At 40.4% G+C, this 23,703-nt stretch overlaps 1 protein-coding gene across 2 annotated transcripts; it reads left to right on the top strand.

Moving 5' to 3' along the window:
• The first annotated feature begins 3,742 nt into the window (after positions 1–3,742).
• Positions 3,743–19,442, top strand: LOC131443682 (mRNA decay activator protein ZFP36L1-like). Of its 2 annotated transcripts, XM_058613528.1 has the most exons (4): positions 3,743–3,945; positions 6,377–6,454; positions 6,698–6,852; positions 14,216–19,442. In XM_058613528.1, the coding sequence occupies exon 4, from the start codon at positions 14,318–14,320 to the stop codon at positions 15,209–15,211; it is 894 nt and encodes a 297-aa protein (XP_058469511.1). In that variant the 5' UTR covers positions 3,743–3,945; positions 6,377–6,454; positions 6,698–6,852; positions 14,216–14,317; the 3' UTR covers positions 15,212–19,442. The 2 variants fall into 2 exon arrangements, with proteins under 2 accessions (XP_058469511.1, XP_058469510.1); XM_058613527.1 differs by lacking the exons at positions 6,377–6,454; positions 6,698–6,852.
• Positions 19,443–23,703: the final 4,261 nt, after the last annotated feature.

The raw sequence follows: 23,703 nt of genomic DNA, 5'->3' as shown, positions 1-23,703 counted from the left end.
TACGTGACCTGAGGGCTTAACGACAGAGGAGGCTTAGCATAGCCAGGCTCTGGGTTCCTGATCCTGATCATAATATCATCTGAAAATAATACAAAGACCAAACAGACTGGTCTTTCTTATTCACACTCAAGTTCAGTTTTGTTATAAACTGTTCCATTTAGTTTTAATTTTTTGTTGTGAGCAGTTTGTTTTTTCTCAGTCAAATCAGTGATACACCAAGATGGCGGTACGTTTGACCGACAGTTTGTTGTGTTCGTCTCGTCTGTATACGTCGGAATATCAGTACAGTCGACAGGCCCTGCTAGACATCTGCAAGAGCAATACTCATAAAGTTTTGGACATTGACACAGACACACTACTGTGTGCGAGGAAGCAGAAGAGGGGCAAACGCGGAGGTATCCGGGCTCGGCTAGCGGCTAGCCCATCTCGCCCATCCATACCGTCCATCATCCTGGCGAATGTACAATCCTTGGACAACAAAATGGATCAAATACGACTGCTGAGGTCAGCAAATCGGACAGTGAGTAACTGCTGTGTGCTTGTTTTCACTGAGACATGGCTAAACGATAACATCCCAGACTCTATTGCCTATATTGCCCTGTGGCACTGACCCCCATCATTATGAAGTGCTTCGAACGGCTAGTCATGTCTCACATTAAGTCCATCCTCACCCCCACCCTGGACCCCTTTCAGTTTGCATACCGAGCCAAACGTTCCACAGAGGATGAAACCTGCTCTGCTCTCCACCCAGCCCTCACCCACCTGGACACATCAATGCTGTTCAGAGACTTTAGCTCAGCATTCAATACCATAATCCCACAACAGCTCATCTGTAAACTGGACCAGCTGGGACTCAACACCTCCCTTTGCAACTGGCTGCTGGACTTCCTCAGTGAGAGGCCACAAGCAGTAAGTGTCGGCACCTTGAGCAGCATCACACTCAGCACAGGGGCCTCAGTCCCCTGCTCTTCATCCTGCTGACTCACGACTGCACACTAACCTACAGCTCAAACCACATGGTGAAGTTTGCGGACGACACAACTCTGGTGGGTCTCATCTACCCACTACAGGAAGGAGGTCGACCTTCTGACCATGTGGTGCAGAGACAAAAACCTCCTGCTGAATGTCAGAAAAACCAAGGAGATTGTTGTTGACTTCCGGAGAGGTCACACCGTCCGTACACCCACCGCTGACCATCGATGGTGCTGCTGTGGAGAGAGTGAGCAGCACCAAATTCCTGGGGGTGTACATCAGCGAGGACCTCTCCTGGACCAACAACACTGCATTACTGGCGAAGAACCATCATGTGCTCATTCTACCGGGGCACCATCGAAAGCATCCTGTCCAGCTGCATCACTGTGTGGGGCGGGAGCTGTACTGAGTACAGCATGAGATCACTTCAACGCATAGTGAATACAGCTGGAAAAATCATAGGTGCCCCACTCCTCTCCCTACAAGACATATACTCCAACCGCCTCACCTCGATTGTGAGCGACGCCAGTCACCCTGCTCACAGTCTGTTTACCCTCCTGCTGTCTGGAAGAAGGTACAGGAGCCTCCGGGCCCGCTCCACCAGACTCACAAAAACCTTCATCCACCAAGCTGTCAGGAAGCTAAATTCTCTCCCCTTCCACCCCCCAGCCACATCCCTCAGGCTGTCAGGAAGCTGAACACCCCCCCCCCCCCCCCCACACACACACACACACACACACTATACTGTTACACTGTTTATTATAATCTTTCAAATGCTACTACCATTACATCTGCCTTTTTTGCACTATTTGTATTGTTGTTGTTGTGTATATTTTTATATTTATAGGTTTAAATGTTAGTAATTTTAGTATTTTAGTTTTAGTATTAGGAAATGTCTGTCCATCTGTTGTGCCTGTGCACTTTAACTGTTTTCACCGCGGGCGAAGGAGAAACGTCCTCTCGATTCCTTGTATGTCTGGTACATGTGAAGAATTGACAATAAAGCTGACTTTGACTTTTTTTTCAGTTGACAAATGCATGTTTTAGCCACAAGTGAATGTCAAAACCAATGATAGTGAATACAGTAAAGTGAAAAGTATAATGATGTCATTACATGTTAAAATGATCAATTTAATGGTTCATTTAATTGACCGTGAATATTAGTTTATATGCGTTGTTGCAGGAATTATGTTGTTTTCTTCCATTCACTGATCAACTGTATGATAATAATAAAAATGTTGCTGTCACAGAACTCAGGGATTTTATAAATTATTGTCCGAGAAAATAATGACAACATTAAGTATTTTTAAGATGATTAAAAAAAACAATACCATTGAATATTAACTATGATTATGATTTTGGTCTCATTGCTAGGCTTTTTATTTTGGTTTAAATTTCAAAGGTCTAACTGTTTTTGTAGGTGGTTTACACATAAAGCTAACTTATCATTATAATTACAATTTATGGTAAATGTAATAATCATAAAATATTAAAATAAAATAAACTCATGATCATATTATTAGGAACAATAACAACGTGTTAAACATAATTGTATAACTGCAGATTCTTTCACTCTAATTCATGTGTTCATCACATTTATCAGTAAACACAGCAGATCGTCAATACATCGATAATACGTTTGAAAATAAATCCTAATGAGCGACGAATAAATAACTAAAACCTACTTACCCTGTAATATTTTAAAAAACTGTAAAAGAAAACCTATCATTGCTTTCATTTATTCACATGGATACATTATTAAGTCTCTAATCATCACAAATTATGCAGTTAATTAGGTCACATCACATTCAATGTAAAAACATTTTCTACTATCTTTTGGACATGTCTCAAAATGTAGCCTAGCCAGCCCCAGGCTTACATTACTTACCGTGTGTGCCTCCACTCGCTTGTTTCCCGGCGCAGCAGCACCTGCTGGGGTGGTGACCCCGGCACCAAATAAGTCTGTCAATTTCGAACATTTAGCAGCGTCCACCTCCAGAGAGACTTCAGCTTTTTATGTCGCAGTTTTTCAGCGCCACCCGGGCGTTTCTTACGCTTATCCATTTTCAGCTCAGCAGCAGCCCGTCCCGCGACTCCGGCCCTGTCAGGGCTCTCTGAGCCTGTCAGCCCATGATTGATTGACAATGACAAACATAGACCAATAATATGGGTCGATGCTGGCAACACACTGCTAGCCCTCTGTAGCCAATTGGCCGGCCCAATTTGGCCCATATTGGGTCAACGGCCCACCGGGACGATGGCCGGTATGCCTGTTTCTCATCAATAAACACAATACAGACAGATGTGATCACTGTGGGCAGGAGGAATCCATTCATCATGTTATAACACCAAAGGCGAGAGAGAAGTAATGATTTAAAAGTTGAGAGACATTGATGAGTAATTGGAGTTGGTAGAGGTATTGCGGAAGATTCGGAGTGAGTGCTACAAAATATGACTTGGTTTCTAAAAACCACAAAGTTGATTGGGAGGATATAGGATGTGTGTGTGTGTTTATGAATAGGTGTATGTATATGTATGCATATATAGGTTGTTGTTTTTTGTGTGATTTGTAGTATGCATATCTGTATATATAGATATAGATATAATTATTATTTATTTTATTATTTTCACTTATAAGTAATAGTTCAGTTGGATCAACGTTTCGATCCACACTCCATACCAGATGGTGGCGGTAATGCACAAAATCGTTGTCCGCCAATAAAACCTCAGGAAAAAAAGAAGAAAAAAGTGACCCCGCCCACTATTCAGTCATGGCCGCTGCCTGCTGAAAAGGAATTGCGCAGCAGTGTTGCGCGGCAGAGGGGGCTCTCTGCAGGGTAAACAACAACAACAACACGACAACAACAACAACAACGACGACAAACAGCAACTATTTTCTGTTTGTTTTTTTCTACAAAAATGACAGCGACTGTTGTGTCACATTTCCTGGAGTGCACAGAAGTTCCCAACAAGGTGAATAAATGACGCCTAATCCGGCTGGAGCCGCCAGCTCACACACACACACACACACACACACTCACATACCAGCATTAGCTTAGCTACTGCAGTTGCTAGGAGTGCGACGTGACGTTTCTCTGGCTCGTACCGCGTGTCGTGTGTCACCGTTTAGTTTGTCCACCCGCTACAGTACATTGTACAGTGAAACACTTATTTTGTGTCGCGGTTAGTGTCATTTGGGAGTCACAGTTTAACGTTGTGTTATACGTTGGAACATTGGCCTGAACCCGCACATGACGATGACGTAAATGAGTGTTTGCTGTCGTGACACTAAACGACTTCGTCCGTTTATTCAGTTCGATAAGCGTCACCGTAACAGAACTAGGCAGCTTCTGCGTGAGCGTGTATCAGACTCATGTGCTGCACAGTTTCCTGCCGTGTTTTCAGAGTTGAGACGGTTCACTTTTAGCATCGATTTGTGTAGCACGTCATTGCAAAAGCACAAGCGAGTGAACGGAACTCAAATGAGTATCATTAATCAATCATTGATGACAGCAAACCAATCAGAGACGACTCAATCATCTTCTAAATGGCTCTTCATTTATTTTCACCTTGTCATTTTTGCATCTGAGATTACAAGGTATGATTGGTGTGTTAAACATATCGTTTAATACTGGATGTTAGCTATTTATACAGATTGTTGTGACATCCATAAATGCTTAGGAAACTGTATAACCTTATGATCAGTCAGTGTGCTTGCATGCATGTTAAAAGTCAAATTTTAGTTGAACCAAGACAACAATTCGTTTTTTTTATGTCATGTAAATATGGGCTGAAATATGTGCCATCAGGAACTGAATTTTGAATCATTTATATTTGAATTTACATGGTTAAACTTCCTCAAAGTTTTTAATGCAATTATTCAAGTTTAGCCATTTAAATTCAAATTTAAATGATTCAAACTCAGTTTCCCTTGTAAGTCGCTTTAGATAAAAGCCTCTGCTAAATGACATGTAATGTAATGTAATATATGTAACATATTTCAGCCCATATGTAAACACGTTAGTTGACTAAAATAGAGCTACAATGAAGTCGGACTTGAGTTTTGCGCATACACCAAATGTAGGTAAAAATAATTCATGAAACATAAGTCAAAGCATGAAAATAGCAATTAAAAACACACAAATAAAAAGTGAACTAAAAGAGTAAAAATCTCAGGGTGGGGCTTATTCCAGAGTCGGGGCAGCAACTGAAAAGGCTTGGCCACCCAAATGTTTCTATAATCTAGACCTGGGCATGTCAAGCATAAACTGGTTAGATGCCTGTAAATCTCTCCCATGCTTGCAAACAGTTAACATTTCTCTTAAATAGGCTGGGGCGAGGACTTTAAAAACAAGCATTAAACATTTTAAAATCAATTCTGTAACTCGGGTAGCCAGTGGAGAGAATAAAGTATTGGAGTATGGAGAGATACAACAGGATTCAAACGTACATGGTCAGTAAATGGATTTTTCTCGTCCACCTGTACACTCAGACTTGGCAAATTGACAGATCAGTTGAGCTATGGCCGTATGGAATTAGATTTGTGTCAGTATTTTCAAACCACACTTTTGACGAAGCAAACAACACTTTATAAATTGAGCAATCAAAAATAAACCTCAAAACACACAAATTGAAAATAAAATATACATATATATATATATATATATATATATATATATATATATATATATATATATATATATATATATATATATATATATATATACAATAATAATAATTGTATATAAAAGAATACAAAAATATTGTATTTTATTTGTTTGAAAATACACTTTTTGTTTGCAATGATCGGAATTTTGAGTCGCTGTCCATCTGGAACTTGTTCCCCAAGTTTTCTCTTTCAACATCCAACAAAATAATTGTAAGTATCTAGGGCTGGGAACCGAGCTTTGGTTCTTTTTTGGTACCGATCGAAATGCTTCGATACTACCCGGTATCAAAACATGCCTTGTTTTTAAGGCCTAAGTTTCGATACCTACGGAGTTAGTCACATGATCAAGATCTGATAATGCTGCTGGTGATTGGCTGTAACATTACATGTGGTAGAATACAATGGGGGTTACGCCCACAGACCACGTTCACGTGTATCAGTGTTGTTAACTACACATACTGTAAGTGTGTTGTGACTCGTGACGAAGGGGCTAAAAATGCCTCGGAGGTCGAAAGTGAGGCTCCATTTCAACAAAAGTAATATTAATATAGTGCGCAACGCAATATTTGTAAAATAGATATTGCCACTAAGGTCGGCAACACGACGTTTAACGAAGCACCCGGACGTGCACTGCATCAACCTCAGAGCAGAAAGTTGCTCAGTATTTGAATGTAAGAAGAGCGAAGCGCAGCCATCCACCTCCTCTCAACCACAGCTGTACTGTGGATGTTACAGAGCGGCCTGATTTAAAATCACCACCGGACTCTGCTTCATCCATGAGTACTGACAGCGCTGTTTCGAGGATTTCAACAGGTAAGTTTATGTGTTGTATGTTTGTTTACTGAAGTTAACGTTACTGCAGCATAACATGTGCTTGAACTGGGATCCATGTAACGCTAACTTAAGATATTAGTATGTAGTTTTATGTTGTGGCTATATAGCTCACTAAATGGAAAGCTAACTGAATATAGACAGTAACTGATAAAGCTTAACCTGTTCAAATCTATTGCATCAGCTGTTAAACAGCTCACTGTTATGGTTATCTTGTCCTCACAGTGACCTCTGACCCTGATGTGAGGAGGAGGACGACAAGGCCAGTCGGTGTGAATCTGTTCACACTGGCAGAAAAAGAAAATGAGTAAAGAAAACAAGACGAGTGCCACAGTCACAACTTTATTGTTAAAGGTTTGCAGCCCTCTTCTACAGTTGAGGTGAGTAAACTGTTGCTATTGTTGACCAATTAAGCCTAGGTTATCTCAGCGTAGGTTATGGTTTTTGAGTAATAATACAACCGTGTTATTATGTTTTGTGTTCTAATGTCAAATAGGGAGATGATAAGACATTGATTTTACATCTCTAAGTTTCTGTGAGATCCTTAGTGAAAATGACTTGTCTCTTGTTTGCAATTGTTCTTTTTGCATTGAAAATAATGTTTTTTTATTTTTTTTGTAAAAAAAACTGCATTGAATGTAAAAATGCCAAAACTGAAAAATAAAAACTAAGGATGGATTTGTACCATAATGTGTAATGTAATTTTCTTTTTAGAAATGATATTATAAAACGGTATCGACAAAAGTCGCGTTCAGGAACCGGTATCAAAATGAAGGTATTGGTACGGTATCGAACGTTTTTGATTGATAACCAGCCCTATAAGTATTTAACAAACGTTAGATACTTTTAGTATTTTGTCTGAGTTCCAGACGGACAGCGACTCCAAGTCTGTTACTACTTCTAGTGCATTGAGCTGTCTCAGTAGCCAATCAGCAGGCAGCTTCCCAAGGCCCGCTCATGTGAATGAGAATCGCAAACAAATAAACTAGGGAGCGCACACACAAGAGTCGAAGCAGAACAAAATTCTGATCATTGCGAACAAAAAGTGTATTTTCAACAAATAAAATAAAATAATTTTGAATGATTAAGTTGATATTTTATTTGCAATTTGTTCATTTTCGTTTGCTCAATTCGTAAAGTGTCGTATAGACACAAATCAAATTTATACGGCTGCAGCTTGATTTAAAATGTGGATTTAAACGTACTGAGTGTTTTGTCCAGAAATGAAAGGTATTCATTTTAGTCGTGTGTAAGGATGTCACGATTACTTTATTTCACAATTAATTGCAGTATTAAACGCTACGGTATATTAATAGTAACGTTTCCTCAATAACATCAGAAAATATTATGCTGGAAGCGCGGAACCATATGTACTGTATATGGTTCCGCGCTTCCACCATAATTCCAGTAGGTAGTTACACAACAGCCGCGTGTTACCGTTTGTGTTGCTTTGTTTTTGTTCCATGCGAGTTGCTGAATAGAGCCGTTCCCGATTGTTATAGTATGGCAGAAGAAGAGTTATCCAAATCAGCAGTGTGGGAGTTTTTGGGCTTCAAAAAAAAATACCATGGTGTCACTGTGGACAGTGCACCAGCCTGCAAATCATGCCACAAAAATTGCCATGAAAGGAGGAAATAGAGTCATATGTTTCATCATCTGCGGCATAACCACCTAGCTCTGTATGCCAGAGTAAAGGTAAACACACAGTAACTGGGTTAGATTACGCTTATGTTCAACTAACTTAACATTGAATTGGTAGGAAATTAAAACGGCCATAGCATCTCACTTATATGTGAGATATGGAGGTGTACTTACAAACATGAAGTCGTTTCTATGGTAAAAAAAAAAAGGCCTAGTTGCTACAAACGAGCCAATGAAAATTTCTCATCTCTGACGCTCTCGTCAGCTGTGCTGTTTCAGACCAAAACCACGCCCGCAGAGCACAGACTGTCTTGTGATTGGCCAGCCAACGAGAGCTTTCCCACTGTCTTGTGATTGGCCAGTTACCTGGAAGTGACGTAATTGGCACGTCAGCTCCCCCTCTGGAAAGGCAGATGCACCACTAGCAATTTTTAAAACATTGAGTAATGCCGTAATCCCTTGCGCATTTGATCCGGAGTCTGAGCCAGAGTCAAAAGACACTGTGACAAGTGAAAGACTGCTGCAGGACGCCTGTAGCTTAAATAACGCTGTGGTTACCGAGATGATAAACACACATGCAAATGAAACACGAGCGTAGCGTGTAGCTTAGCCTGTAGCCGGCTATCGCTAATGCTAAACGACAAAACAAGCACACAAAGACAGTTATATACATATTGTTGGCACTGCTCCTTCCTTTAGGTGAAGTTTGGTGCTGTGTCCTGCTTTATATTGAAGAAGAAGAAGAATAGTATTTCTTCTTCTTCTACGGTTGAAAGTACGTCACTGGAAGTGCCCGGACTCTAGTTCCCAGACTAGGAGGCGCTGCTGTTTAGAGGAGTGGTGAAATTCGCCAGTTACGTAACTCGTCAACGGAAAACAATCAAACCCTCCCAGCAGTGGCTGAACTCATTGTTATGGACTTTTAGGGCTTCATAAACAAGGTTATGACGCAGATACACACAAAAATGCAGCGTTAATTGGCACTTCCGTGCTATGGGATCTTTAAATGTTAGCGTGTCATTTGCAATTAATTATGTACTTCGGCTTTCAGTGTAACGTTACGAGTTAAACTGCATTCACTTAACATTACGTTATACATTATAAGATGCCCGTTTAATTTATTACAAATTTATTTGTGCCACTGTGTCATTTTAAACATGAAATAAACAAGCCACAATAACTTTCCAAGTCCAGGTATAGGTACTGTAGCCATTTACGTGTTTTCTCTGAGAGAAATACAGTGGTGTGAAAAAGTGTTTGCCCCCTTCCTGATTTCTTATTTTTTAGCATGTTTGTCACACTTAAATGTTTCAGATCATCAAACAAAATTAAATATTAGTCAAAGACAACACAAGTAAACACAATGCGGTTTTTAAATGGCCCTGTGTGAAAAAGTGTTTGCCCCCTAAACCTAAACTGGTTGGGCCGCCGTTTGCAGCAACAACAGCAATCAAGCGTTTGCGATAACTTGCAATGAGTCTTTTACAATGCTGTGGAGGGATTTTGGCCCACTCATCTTTGCAGAATTGTTGTAATTCAGCCTCATTAGAGGGTTTTCGGGCATGAACCACCTTTTTAAGGTCATGCCACAGCATCTCAATAGGATTCAGCTCAGGACTTTGACTAGGCCACTCAGAAGCCATTCAGAAGTGGACTTGCTGGTGTGTTTCGGATCATTGTCCTGCTACAGAACCCAAGTTCGCTTCAGCCTGAGGTCACAAACAGATGGCCGCACATTCTCCTTCAGGATTTTTTGGTAGACAGCTGAATTCATGGTTCCATTTATCACAGCAAGTCTTCCAGGTCCTGAAGCAGCAAAACAGCCCCACACCATCACACTACCACCACCATATTTGACTGTTGGTATGATGTTCTTTTTCTGAAATGTGGTGTTACTTTCACGCCAGATGTAATGGGACACTCACCTTCCAAAAAGTTCAACTTTTGTCTCGTCAGTCCACAGAGTATTTTCCCAAAAGTCTTGGGGATCATCAAGATTTTTTTTGGCAAAATTGAGACGAGCCATAATGTTCTTTTTGCCCAACAGTGGTTTTCTTCTTGGAATTCTGCCATGCAGGCCATTTTTGCCTAGTCTCTTTCTTATGGTGGAGTCATGAACACTGACCTTAACTTAGGCAAGTGAGGCCTGCAGTTCTTTAGATGTTGTTCTGGGTTCTTTTGTGACCGCTTAGATGAGTCGTCGCTGCGCTATTGGGACAATTCTTGTCAGCTGGCCACTCATTGGAAGGTTGCCCACTGTTCCATGTTTTCTCCATATGTGAATAATGGCCCTCACCGTAGTTCTCTGGAGTCCCAAAGCTTTAGAAAGGTCTTTACTTTTTCACATGGGGCCATGTAGGTTTGGATAGTTTTTTCCCCATAATAAACAAAATCACTTAAAAACTGCATTTTGTGTTAACTTGGTTGTCTTTGTCTAATATTTAAATTTCTTTAATAATCTGAAACATTTAAGTGTGACAAACATGCTAAAAAATAAGAAATCAGGAAGGGGGCAAACACTTTTTCACTTCACTGTACGTGCCTTTTTTATTTTTGACAGAGCAGTGGTGATTCTTTTTTTATTCCAATGGGAATGTCATTATCGTTATCTTGTACTTTTTGGTTACTTTACTTTGTTGCTACATTATTGTGTTATGTTGGCATCAAAAGATATAAATAAATGAAACTTTAAGACCTATAAGCAGTGTTCATAAGACTTTACACATTCATAGGGTTGTAAAATCAATTAACGCTTAATATTTGTGACAATCGTATTATCGTGATTAATACTCTGAAAATTATCGTACCAAGAAAATCTATATCCCTAGTTGTGTGTTTGTGTGTGTGTTGGCAGAAAATCTGTGTGTGCTTGAGTGACGCAACTAATGCTGTGTACTTGCCTCACTAAAGTTTAAATTAATATTCATGCTTCAAAGAATAAATCAATTAAGAAAATATGTATTGAAACAATATTGCCATTGCGCATATCTTAGCCATATAGGCCTTCAACAAAAAGAATAAATGCACCAAGGATTGCATACAAATGTGCAAAGTGCAAGGGGGAGCTTTCTGAGGCTTTTTGAAAGACCATTATGGTGACTCATGAAGTAAGGTCAAGTAACTCAAAATGGTCAAGTTACCACAGATGCAGAACATTACAGAGAAATTATTATGCCAATAATGTGTGTGTGTGTGTGAGTGTGTGTGTGTAGAAAAAAAATCACCTGAACATATGTATTAAAGAAATCTCTAAATAGTAGGGAGTGCAGTGCTCACGCTCGTGCACACTGCACACACACAGCCACTCGAGAGAACTGCTATTATCACCATGTAGGCTAACGTTACAGGTGACTGGCCACACACTCATCCTGCCAACCAGCCTTTGAGCCCCATGGACAGCGGCCAAAGGTCCATATCAACACTTATCTAACAGCCTGCCCTGACTTGGGCTCAAACTACCACAGCCTGATGATGTCTCCAAACTATCAAACATTTATTTTAAGGGTGACGACAACTAGAAATTAACCCAGACAAGGATTATAGACAGTAGGTGCACATTTTTCCAACATAGGAGGTACATTGCCATAGATTTAAATCCCACTAATTCCACTTCATAACAAAGAGAAGCTGTACTCACTCATTAGAAGCTCATCTTACAGGCCTTGCACTCAGCAAAATAATTTAAGATACTGCTCAGGTCCAAAGTCCTTTGTAACCCACCTCAGCTATAACTGTTGATGATAAAGACTGGGAGATAGCTCCCAGTCTTGACTGATGTTTATTCTATCGGTGCACTAATTACCTCATTGGCCAGGAACCAGAAGTCTAGACCGCTATAGGAGAAAAGGGTATTAGCAATATGCATTGAGTGACAGAATAAAGAATTCACACAACCAACAGGTGCGTTTTAAAGGTATTGTGTTGATTTAAAGAACAAAACAAAAAAATACAGAATACACAGAATACACGGCTCTCATCTGTCCAAGTTTTGCTTTTGAAGAGACAGGGACACGGGAGCTCAGTAATGTGTAAGCTCACAAAATTTTTTTGCGAAATATACGTGGCTAATAGCATGAGCTAGCGCCACGGATGCTAATAGCACAATTTACGTTCTCTTCCGTTTCCGTCACAAAACACACAGTCCACTAATCAACCCACGGCAAAAGGCTTCGCTCTCTGCGCTGAGGATGAAACTCAGACGCTTGAATATCTGACTCTCTCACATAAAACAATAACATCTGCAGCAAAAGACTAGCATGTAGCCACCCTGACGACAGTTCGGCAGAGAGAGAGTGAGAGAATGAAAACACAAGTGCACGTACACCCTGACAGCGTGTGATTGGTTACGCTGCGTTACGTTACGTGAACTCCTCATGTCACCCGTATCTTGTACACTTTGAGAAAAGCACATTCGACACACTTGAAATGAACAAAATATTACTTTTAAGCAGATATAAACAAACATTATGTATATATATATATATATATATATATATATATATATATATATATATATATTTAATCTATTTATTGACATATTTTAGATTTAAATCATAAATCCTATTTATTCATTTGGTGTAAGATTATTTTAAATCAAACTATTTGTCTGTCACATAAAATAATATGAATTTATTAATTTATTGATCTGACCAATTAACTGGTAACTGGACTTCTAATAAGGGCCTAGTAACCTGGGTTACACCTTGCTCTGCTGTTCTCAATAAAGAGTATAGCCAGTCCAGTGAGTCTTTCTTGTCCCATGCTGCTCCTTAAATACGTCTTTATCAACTTGAGCTTGGAGAATGAGCACTCTGCAGTCTCGACAGTGACAGGTAGGGTGAGATATAACAGCAATGCAGTGCAAACATCAGTAAAAGATGTTGCCATGGTGCTGTTTTCCACAATTAGAATCTTAGCCAGGTCCTTCACAGTTGGCTCTTTTGTTTTTCTTCCTTCATGGCCCCTGACGGTGTCTGGGCCGTGGGGCAGCTCAACCGGTTGCACTGCTGATACTTACGCCACTGGTTGTGGTTGTGGCCATTGTAGCATGACGACACGTTCAGTACTCCTAACTAACTTTTTTTTAAACTAGAATCACAGTGGCCCTTAACTAAACATTTTAGTAGCACAAGCAGAAAATTAAGGGGCACACACCTTGCAATGCAAATATTCACATTTCCTCTCATTTTCACTGTATTACTGATATTAATAATACTATATATAATGTATATAATACTTATATTACTGATACTTTAATAAGTGCAGACATTACAATGTGCTCTCTTAAATTCAATGTCAAAATAAGACCCTAACCCTCTTAACGAACAATAATACAATTAAAAACTAATAAATTACATTTATATAAAACATTTTAACTGTACATCTTAACTTTCAGAATCAGTTCCTCAGGCCTAACATAAGCCTTACTTTAAAATATAAATAAAGTTTTTAATTTTAATACTTCCCCTTATTTTTTAAATGTTCTTTGAACGGATGTAAATTACATTGTTATCGCTGCTGTGCCTAGACAGGTCTACTGCTACGAGATTATGGTCTGTAAAATTTGTATCACTCAGACGCTTATATTTTGTTTATATTCTAATTACTCTAATCTTTCAGCCCTAGTTTATATTAAAATAACTGGCAAATTAGGTCACTAATGCTCGAGTAGTAGACAAATTTCCTCACACTGAATCAAATTTTGGTCGCAAAATGTGACGGTCCCAGTCTGGAGCCCTGACATTACTTCCACCTGCTAATCCGAAGCTGCTCCCAACTAATGGTAACCATTCGCGTTGTCGTCAAGAAAACCCCGGTGTGTAAGCTATGTTATGCACGTGTAGCATAGCAAACTCTGCATGCATCATAAGGACGTAGGCATAACTAGGAAAACAACTTAACAACTTAACACAGGCAACTCCTCTGCTCTCATTTAGAGCAAAACTTAATCAGAATTCAGCTGGTGCTTAAGCGGTGACTAACACTATAGGTGCGTTTGTAGCATTTGGGAAGGGTTGATAAGCACAGCACACAACTGTAACTATCCATTGACATCACAAAGGATGAAGTGTTGATTCTGTTGTCACACATTTCTTTTTACAGAACAGTTCGATTTTGAACCACAGCAACAGTCTTGAGGGACCTGGGCAGACGTCAGTCCCGTGCTCCAATGCAAACCTCTCCTGCAACCCCGCTGTGTTTCTGATGGACAGGGTAGTAGTGGGGGCCCCCTCTACAGGTGGCCTGTTCCAACGCTTTCACTCAGTCAGCCTCCCCAGTACAAAGTTCACTCATGTCAACAGCCTTAAAATGGATCCACCAGTGCTGCTTGGTAGCAGCAGCGGCAGCAACAACAAGGAGAACCGTTTCCGTGAGCGTTCTTATTCGGAGCTGGGGGACAGGTTTCGTCCCGTTCATCAGGTGACTGTGGTTTCAGGTAGCCAAGTCAACTCGAACCGCTATAAAACTGAGTTATGTCGGCCCTTCGAGGGGAACGGCACGTGCAAGTATGGTGATAAGTGCCAGTTTGCCCATGGCATGCATGAGCTGCGCAGCATGAGCCGTCACCCAAAATACAAGACAGAACTGTGTCGCACCTTCCATACCATTGGTTTCTGTCCTTATGGTCCCCGCTGCCACTTCATTCACAACGCAGAGGAACGCCGCAGGCCGCCTCCCCTCTCTGCTTTCAACAAGATGGAGCGCCCTAGGCTACAACACAGCGTCAGCTTTGCTGGCTTCCCCAGCTCTGCTGGCCCAGAGGACAGCCCAAGGTCTGTCACACCTCCACCCGTGTTTTCCACTGAAGACCTTACAGAGTGGCAGAACAACCCTCCTACCTATTCCAGCCAGGAGCTCGCCAACCTGTTTGGTCCGACCCTGGGCCATTCAATCGCGTCCGAAGCTGATGTTTTGGCCCTGCCTTCTCCAACCACCCCTGGCTTTTTTCAGCCCACATCAGAGAGCCCCCCAGACTCTCTGTCTGACCAGGAGGGATACCAGAGCAGCATGGGCAGTCAGAGTGGGTCTGATTCCCCCCTCTTGGATGCCTCCCACCGCCTACCCATCTTTAGCAGGCTCTCCATCTCTGATGATTAACGAGTCTCCTCCTTTAGCCTCATATGTAAGTGGAGGGAGAGAGAGAATGAATGTTACCTCTCTAACGTCAGGACATCGACCAAATGCTTTCTCTGTTTTCGAGGATTGTTTTAACTTAAACTAGCCCCACCAAATCAGACTCTAAGTCTCTTCATGATGAACTGTTGTAGAGCTGCAACTAACGATTATTTTCATAATCGATTAATCTGTCGATTATTTTCTCGATTAAACGATTGATCCAAAAATATCAGAAAACCTTAAATGTTGATTGGTGTTCGTCAAACCTGGAAATGATGATGTTCTCAAATGTCTTGTTTTGTCCACAAACCAAAAATATTAACTTTTAATGATTTCTTTGTTATCCAGAGCAAAGAAATTAAGAAAATATTCACATTTAAGAAGCTTAAACAATTGGAAATCTTGTTTTAATCATGACAAACGTTTCAAACCCATTAATCGATTATCAAAATAGTTGTTGATTAAACGATTAATCGTTTCAGCTCTAAACTGTTGGTACATGCTCTGCAGTGGTGCCATGGTGATATGATTTTGAAAAGCAGCGCAGAGATTGTTGCAAACTTATACCTGACAAGTAATGCACTGCATTTCAACTGTGTGTTCAACTTTGACATGAAACGGGAGAAAATTAGTGGATGTAAATTTTCCAATGTGTCTGAAGATTATTGCTACCACCAATAAGCTTTCTAATCATGACTAACAGGAACTGTTGTTTTGCTTGTGTCATGTGATTGTGTTGATCTGAGTCACAGACTGCTCTGTGCCTTGTTTTACTGAGCTGGTTGACCGTTGTCTTTCTCTTAGGTTCTGAGTGTAGAGTCTGTGGATACAATTCAGTATAAATGTTCACCTTATTTACAACACATTATTTTACGTATCTGCACTGACAAACTTGTTAAGTTCAGGTTGTCCTTGTCTGCCTCATTTAGGCTGAAAGATTTGGGTAAAATATTTATGTCATTTATGGAACATAAATGTTTAATGGGTTATAAATCTATAACCAGATTGGAACATTACCAAAGTACACCATCAGAATATTAACTACTAATCCTTCAATGTAAGCTTCACAATGTATAGATCCATCATGCATATTATTTATTAAGTTCAATTTTAATATTAATACTCTGTCCCAAAACACTGAACACTGGGTGGATAAGTTGCTTAATTTTCAAAAGCATCAGTCCATCATTATCTACCGCTTTATTGCGGAGGGTGCTGTGCCAATCTCAGATGACATATGGTGGGTCACACCCTGGACAGTTTGCCAGTCCATTGCACACAGAGACAAACAATCATTCCATTTGGACAGTCCATCGCAGGGCCACACAGAGACAAACAACCATTCCACTTGGACAGTCCATCGCAGGGCCACACATAGAGACAAACAACCATTCCATTTGGACAGTCCATCGCAGGGCCACACATAGAGACAAACAATCATTCCACTTGGACAGCTCATCGCAGGGCCACACATAGAGACAAACAATCATTCCACTTGGACAGCTCATCGCAGGGCCACACAGAGACAAACAACCATTCCATTTGGACAGTCCATCGCAGGGCCACACAGAGACAAACAACCATTCCATTTGGACAGTCCATCGCAGGGCCACACATAGAGACAAACAACCATTCCACTTGGACAGTCCATCGCAGGGCCACACAGAGACAAACAACCATTCCATTTGGACAGTCCATCGCAGGGCCACACAGAGACAAACAACCATTCCATTTGGACAGTCCATCGCAGGGCCACACATAGAGACAAACAATCATTCCACTTGGACAGCTCATCGCAGGGCCACACATAGAGACAAACAACCATTCCATTTGGACAGTCCATCGCAGGGCCACACAGAGACAAACAACCATTCCATTTGGACAGTCCATCGCAGGGCCACACATAGAGACAAACAACCATTCCACTTGGACAGTCCATCGCAGGGCCACACATAGAGACAAACAACCATTCCACTTGGACAGTCCATCGCAGGGCCACACAGAGACAAACAATCATTCCATTTGGACAGTCCATCGCAGGGCCACACAGAGACAAACAATCATTCCATTTGGACAGTCCATCGCAGGGCCACACATAGAGACAAACAACCATTCCATTTGGACAGTCCATCGCAGGGCCACACAGAGACAAACAACCATTCCATTTGGACAGTCCATCGCAGGGCCACACATAGAGACAAACAATCATTCCACTTGGACAGTCCATCGCAGGGCCACACATAGAGACAAACAACCATTCCACTTGGACAGTCCATCGCAGGGCCACACAGAGACAAACAATCATTCCATTTGGACAGTCCATCGCAGGGCCACACAGAGACAAACAATCATTCCATTTGGACAGTCCATCGCAGGGCCACACATAGAGACAAACAACCATTCCATTTGGACAGTCCATCGCAGGGCCACACATAGAGACAAACAATCATTCCACTTGGACAGTCCATCGCAGGGCCACACATAGAGACAAACAACCATTCCACTCTCACACCTACGGTGTCACATTTACATAATCCCCATATTGCATCTTGTTGGACTGTGGGAGGGAGCCGGAGAACACCCACGCACACACAGGGAGAACATGGACACTCCATGCAGAAAGGCCCTTGTTCCAACTGGGGCTCGAACCCGGGCCTTCTTGCTGCAAAGGCAAGAGCGCTAACCACTACACCAACCGTGTGGCCCATCCTCATTATTATTAACATAATTTGCACAAAAAGAACAGAAGCATCTGTGTCCATGTTACTGTAGGTCACCCACTGAAGACACTTTCCTTCCAAGTGGGATAACATGGACACTACTTTTTTCCCCCCATATGTTTATTCTTCAGTATTTTGTGTGTGACCTGCCAGCAGACAATGTTGGCCTGCTGTTAATTTCCCACTTAAATCTTCAGAGTTTTGAGTTTTCAAACGTTTTCATGTATTCTCTGTCTGAGGTGAGATATAAGTTAGCTGTCTGCAACCAGGTGAGCTCAAATCCTTCTGTTGATTCCACCTCATTCATTACTATTATTATTAGTAGTATTATGTTGTTGTTATTGTCTAGTTTATTTTCTAGTGTGGATGTCACTGCTTATTTATCAAAATGTATTTATTGCTGATCTTAAGCATTTTTACTTTGTATTTATCTGTCAAATGAAACAATAGATTATATTCATTTATGTTAAATTATTATTTTTATCACAGTTAATGTACAAAAACTACTATATTGCCATTTTTTTCCCTAACACTTATTTTGAAAGTGAATCTTAATTTAAACACTAAGCTTTATCTTTTCTATTTATCCTGTTCTTTCCACATGGAGGACGGCAGGCTGAGGTTCTCTCTGGTGATTATCCAGGTCTGCGCTCCATTTACCAAAACAAAAAGCCGTGCTACAACTGTATAATGGAAGCAATGAAGCACCGTCATATGATTTTTATTCTCAGTTAAACTGGATAACGTAAAGATAAAGTTGTGTGTTCATCCTGTTCTATAGTGCAGGCCTTTGGGTCAGCAGTTGTGGCCTGTAAGGTGACACATTCACTGTGAATGCATGGAAATAATATTTGTTAAAATTATTTCAAGGCCTTTCAATTAGGCTGCAACTCAAGATTACTGTTTTTTGGGGGGGTTTCATCAAACTGTCAGCTATTTTGTTTTTGATTGAATGACCAGTTGTTTGATTAATCAGAAAATCTAGTGTTTCCTAATCCTTTAAATGGTTCCTCAAATAAAGAAGCTCATCACTATTTTTTTAGAAAAATATTTCATCAGATGAATTTTATTATTAATTAATACTTTGCACGTTGCTTGGAAATTGTCGTATACGTAAATGTATTAATATCATAACATGGATATGAATTTAATTCATAGTAACTTGGATATTGTCTAGTGTGTGCAGGCCTCACTTCTGACTCTGCTCAGTTCTTTCTCTGCTTTTCTCTTCTGTTTTTCTAAAGCGTGCCTGAATCCTGCACACACACAAGTAGCACTTTGAGTCATGACAACCATGATGGTGACCCCCCCCCCCCCCATGAAGTGCCTATGAATACATTCCAGGTTTCCTAAAATATTGTGCCTTCATATGTTTCTATATCCATGTATTTATGGAGGAATGAAACGTGTAATGTTGAATGTAATCATGTATGGTTATGGTTTATTTTGTAATGACATTGCAGTTCCAACAAATAAAACATATTTATATTGAATGTGTTATAGGTTTTTCTTGGTTAGGACCACTATCCACCACAATTTTAACCTCAACTCAAGAGCTTGTTTACTTGTTCCTTATCCTGCTGAATTTAGCCTCAAGTCAATTGCATGAAAGCAATGTTAGACATTTTTAGTTACCATAGCGATTTATTCTTTGCAGACAGGCTAAACATAGTACTATATACTGATATTTTACAGTTATTCATGGTCTTTATTTTACCGTGCACATCTTTTTTTTCTGCATTCAAATATTACAGTGATTACATGTGATATTTTATTCTGATTAGTCTTCTATGATTTTATGAAGACTGATGTTCATATTTGATCAGAATGTTTATTATGTTGGTATTGCAGGTGTTGATGATTAGAAACAGCTGAGGTTGAAAAAGTGGTTTCAATCAACTCAGTGACGAGAGCGATTATATCAAAGATTCATTCATGTGTGTTTGCGTCACGATGTTTAAGATGATGATGCTCTGATACTTAGACAAGCTTTCTGACAGGACACAGAGTTTCAGGACAAGTACCTGCATGAGATTATTACATGTATTCTGTGGGTAATGGGGGCGGGACTAGATAAGCTTTTGCTTCTCCCGCTTTCCCTTTCGGTTATGTGTATTGTGTGAACTACACTAAGATGATGTGTGATGATGAGTGATCTAACTGACATGACCGAAATAAACATATAAATAAATAAATTGATTAATTATCCGGTGATATCCAAAATTAGGCATCACCCAGCTCAGAGCCATGAACTCACCACAGATTATCTTTTTTATTGTTATTCTTGCAAGCTGCATTTTTTATATTCAAATGGATGTGAACAATCTAAATAAAAGCACGATTTACCAAACTTATGTGATAGAATCAGTGACTCGTGTAGTTATGATCTCTGGATATCATTACACAGGTGCAGAACTTTGTCTTCACTTTCAGCTGATTTTAATGCAGAACACCCTATTGCACCTCTCAGTGGCCATAAACTGCTATGGCACACAAATGTCTATCCATCATCTACCGCTTTATCCTCCACCAGAGGGTCGTGGGGGGTGCTGTGCCAATCTCAGCTGACATAGGGCGATAGGTAGAACCCGGACAACCTGGAGAAAACCCCCACACACACACCACAACACCACTACTCACCCCTTGTGTGATTGGACATTGGACTGAACACAGATCCACATCAAACCAAAGGAATTTTTATTTTTATATCAAACTGAGAGGTAACTGTTTGAATTGCAAATATGATGATGATTTCAGTGCAGCTCATTTTCAAAAACAAATACTTTTTTATTTTCTACATGAAATCCTGAAGAAGCCAACCTTACTTTACAGCATAGAACAGTATAGAACATACAAAGAAGTATAAAACCAGTTAATATAATATAAAATGATAAGCTCTAACATATATATATATATACGTATGTATATATATATATATATATATATATATATATATAATAACAGGTGTAAGGGAACAGGTTTCTCATTAAAGTGCTTTTTATTAAAACTGACATTTATCCACATCATAACGTGATATTTGTCAACTGTGTCTGACACAACAAAACACCTGAAAACAGAAACTGATTACACATAAACCGTGAACTTATTTGAGGCTTAGAACCTTTAAGGGCAGTGTATTATATATTTTCAGATTTTGGGATACACATAAAAATAAAAGTGCTTTTCCAATTTAATCATGTCTTATGAACTGTAGCCATTTAGATTTTCCTCAGCAACTATCAACATTTATTCCACAATTCTTAACAAAGATGACAGTGTTGACACATTAAAGCTGTGACCGCAGTTATACTATATAACAGAAAAAAAATAACTTATGAGACCATGTGTGTCCTACTGCTGCATCCACCAAGATCTCCAAGTAGGAAGGAGGTCCTTAGGTTTATAGCTTTTTAGAATTAAAAATCGTTGACAAAGTGATGACACAACTTTGATTGACAGTTTTTTTTCTTCCTGAGGACAGCCCAATCTCTACAGATTTAGGTGACAGTGCTGGTCTTTCAACAAATTGCAGTGAAACTGTACAAATGTATAAGAAATTCATTTCATGATTATACACAGGTCTTACTAAATGAACATTCAAAGTCTATTCAAAATAATGAATGTCTTTATTTGAATGCAAACTATGACTTTTTGTCCCTTTTCTCAAGAATCACTGATTTGTATTAGGGTGACTGCATTCAGTCAGTCCACAGTTCTGCCAGCAACTCTGTGGTCTTTATCACTGAAGCTGTTGTTCGCTTGGTGACACACGTCTTCTCTATGTGCAGACTGCATTTAGAAGTGGAACCAACATGAAAACCAGAGCGCTGTCTATGGGTCAAAAACAAGCAATTGTGAATTTGAGAGAAGATGGGAAATCAATGAGAGCCATTGGCCATAGCCAGTACAAGCATTTGGAACGTCCTGAACCTAAAACAACTGTTAGTGACCTCAGCAACAACCTCCAGAGAGCAGGAGTGAAGGTATCACAGAAACAAACATACAAGCTCCTCTGTGAAACACGGTGGAGCTCATGTCAGGGCTCATTCATCTTCATTGATGATGTAACACATGATGGCAGCAGCAACATGAAGTCCGAAGTCTACAGAAACATTTAGTTAGACAACTTAAAGATGTTCATGCAGCAAGATAACAAAGGAGTTCAGAAGGTTTGAGACTGGCCAAGTCTATCTCCACACTTCAACCCTATAGAGCTGCATTTGACCTGCTAAAGAGGAGACTGAAGGGAGTCAACCCCCAAAACTAACAACTGAAAGCCTGGAAGAGCATCACAGCAGAAGAATGCACAGGTTTGGTGACGTCAGTGAGTCACAGGCTTGATGCAACTACATATTAAGTCTTATTTACTTGAATGCTTTTTAAGTCTCTGTTCCAGTACGTTTGCTCACATGAAAAATGGGTGGGTTCAAACTAAAGGTGCTATCTTCTATGTTGTGTATCAGATCCAGATGTAAAGAGCTGGAAATAAAAGCTGAAATGTGTATTTTTCCTCTCATATTCATCTTTGGATGTCAAACCCAAATGTTTTCAGTCTATGACAAAAATAAAGGAAGTGGCCTCACTGTTCTAATACTATAGGAGGACACTGTACTTATCACGTTTATACAATATCATTCTCACATTTATATAATATTGTTTGCTTTAGTCACACCCTCAATCTTGTTTTAACTTATGGTATTGATATTTGTTACGACTGGCTCTAGGGCCGCAACCAAACACGGGAAAATAAAACAAATGTATTTAACAAAATACAAAGTAAACGTACAATGAAGTGTGGAAGTGTCAGTGGTGTATGAGGGTGCTTGGGTGCGATGTCCAATATGTGGTGCATGTTGTGTAAAACAAAACAAAAGCATGGGCGGCAGGTTGACGATCCCAGGGGAAGAGAGAGAGACAATCCAAGCCAGCAGGCTTTTATCAGGTGGGAAGCTCAGCAATCACAGCATCACTCTTTTTAGACAGGCCTTAAAGGGGGCATATTATGCAAAATCAACTTTTTAATCCTTTCAATACTTATATTTGGGACTCTGGAGGCCCTACCAGTCGCCAAAGTGGTCCCCCTTAGTGTAAGTATAGGCGATAAAACACGCCATGTTGAATTCCCTGCGCATTATGACGGCAGCATGCGCATTTCACCACGAATGTTACCACCCACCAGTAAGTTTACTTGGAGAGCTCCACCTTAGCTCCACCTTAGCTCCACCTTAGCTCCACCTTAGCTCCACCTTAGCTCCACCTTAGCTCCACCTTAGCTCCACCTTAGCTCCACCTTGTCCCTATAAAATGCGAGAGTGCAGGCGAGTGAGGAAGAGCGGTATTATGTCAACGCGGAGGGACAAGTGTGCTGTTGGTGGCTGCACAGTGGAGCACAGTGTTTTACACAAACTTCCAGCCTCAGAGGATTTTATATATGAAGCTAATGTGCCGGATAAAGTCAGCAAACGTGTGTTTGTGTGTTCGCACCACTTCACATCAGACTGCGGCCAGCGGTCGCCGTATTTAGTCAGCGACCGTATTTCACCGACGACACGTCCTAATTAAAAATATTTGTTCAGTACGTCCTCCATGACCGGAGCACAGACTCAGTCTGATACAGTCACATACAGCGGCAGTTTATGCAGCGATCAGTGGTGGCGATCAGCAGTGCTGTCCCTAAGTGTTTTTAACTGATTTACAGTTGGTCAGTGTTCGGCCTGATCCTTGTGTCTGACGTCTCTTCCTGTGACGACACTC

The sequence above is a fragment of the Solea solea genome, chromosome 17 (genome assembly GCF_958295425.1).
Source record: "Solea solea chromosome 17, fSolSol10.1, whole genome shotgun sequence".
Taxonomy (NCBI): Eukaryota; Metazoa; Chordata; class Actinopteri; order Pleuronectiformes; family Soleidae; genus Solea; species Solea solea.
Note: the sequence above shows the minus strand (reverse complement) of the source record. Positions and strands in the feature narration are given on the sequence as shown.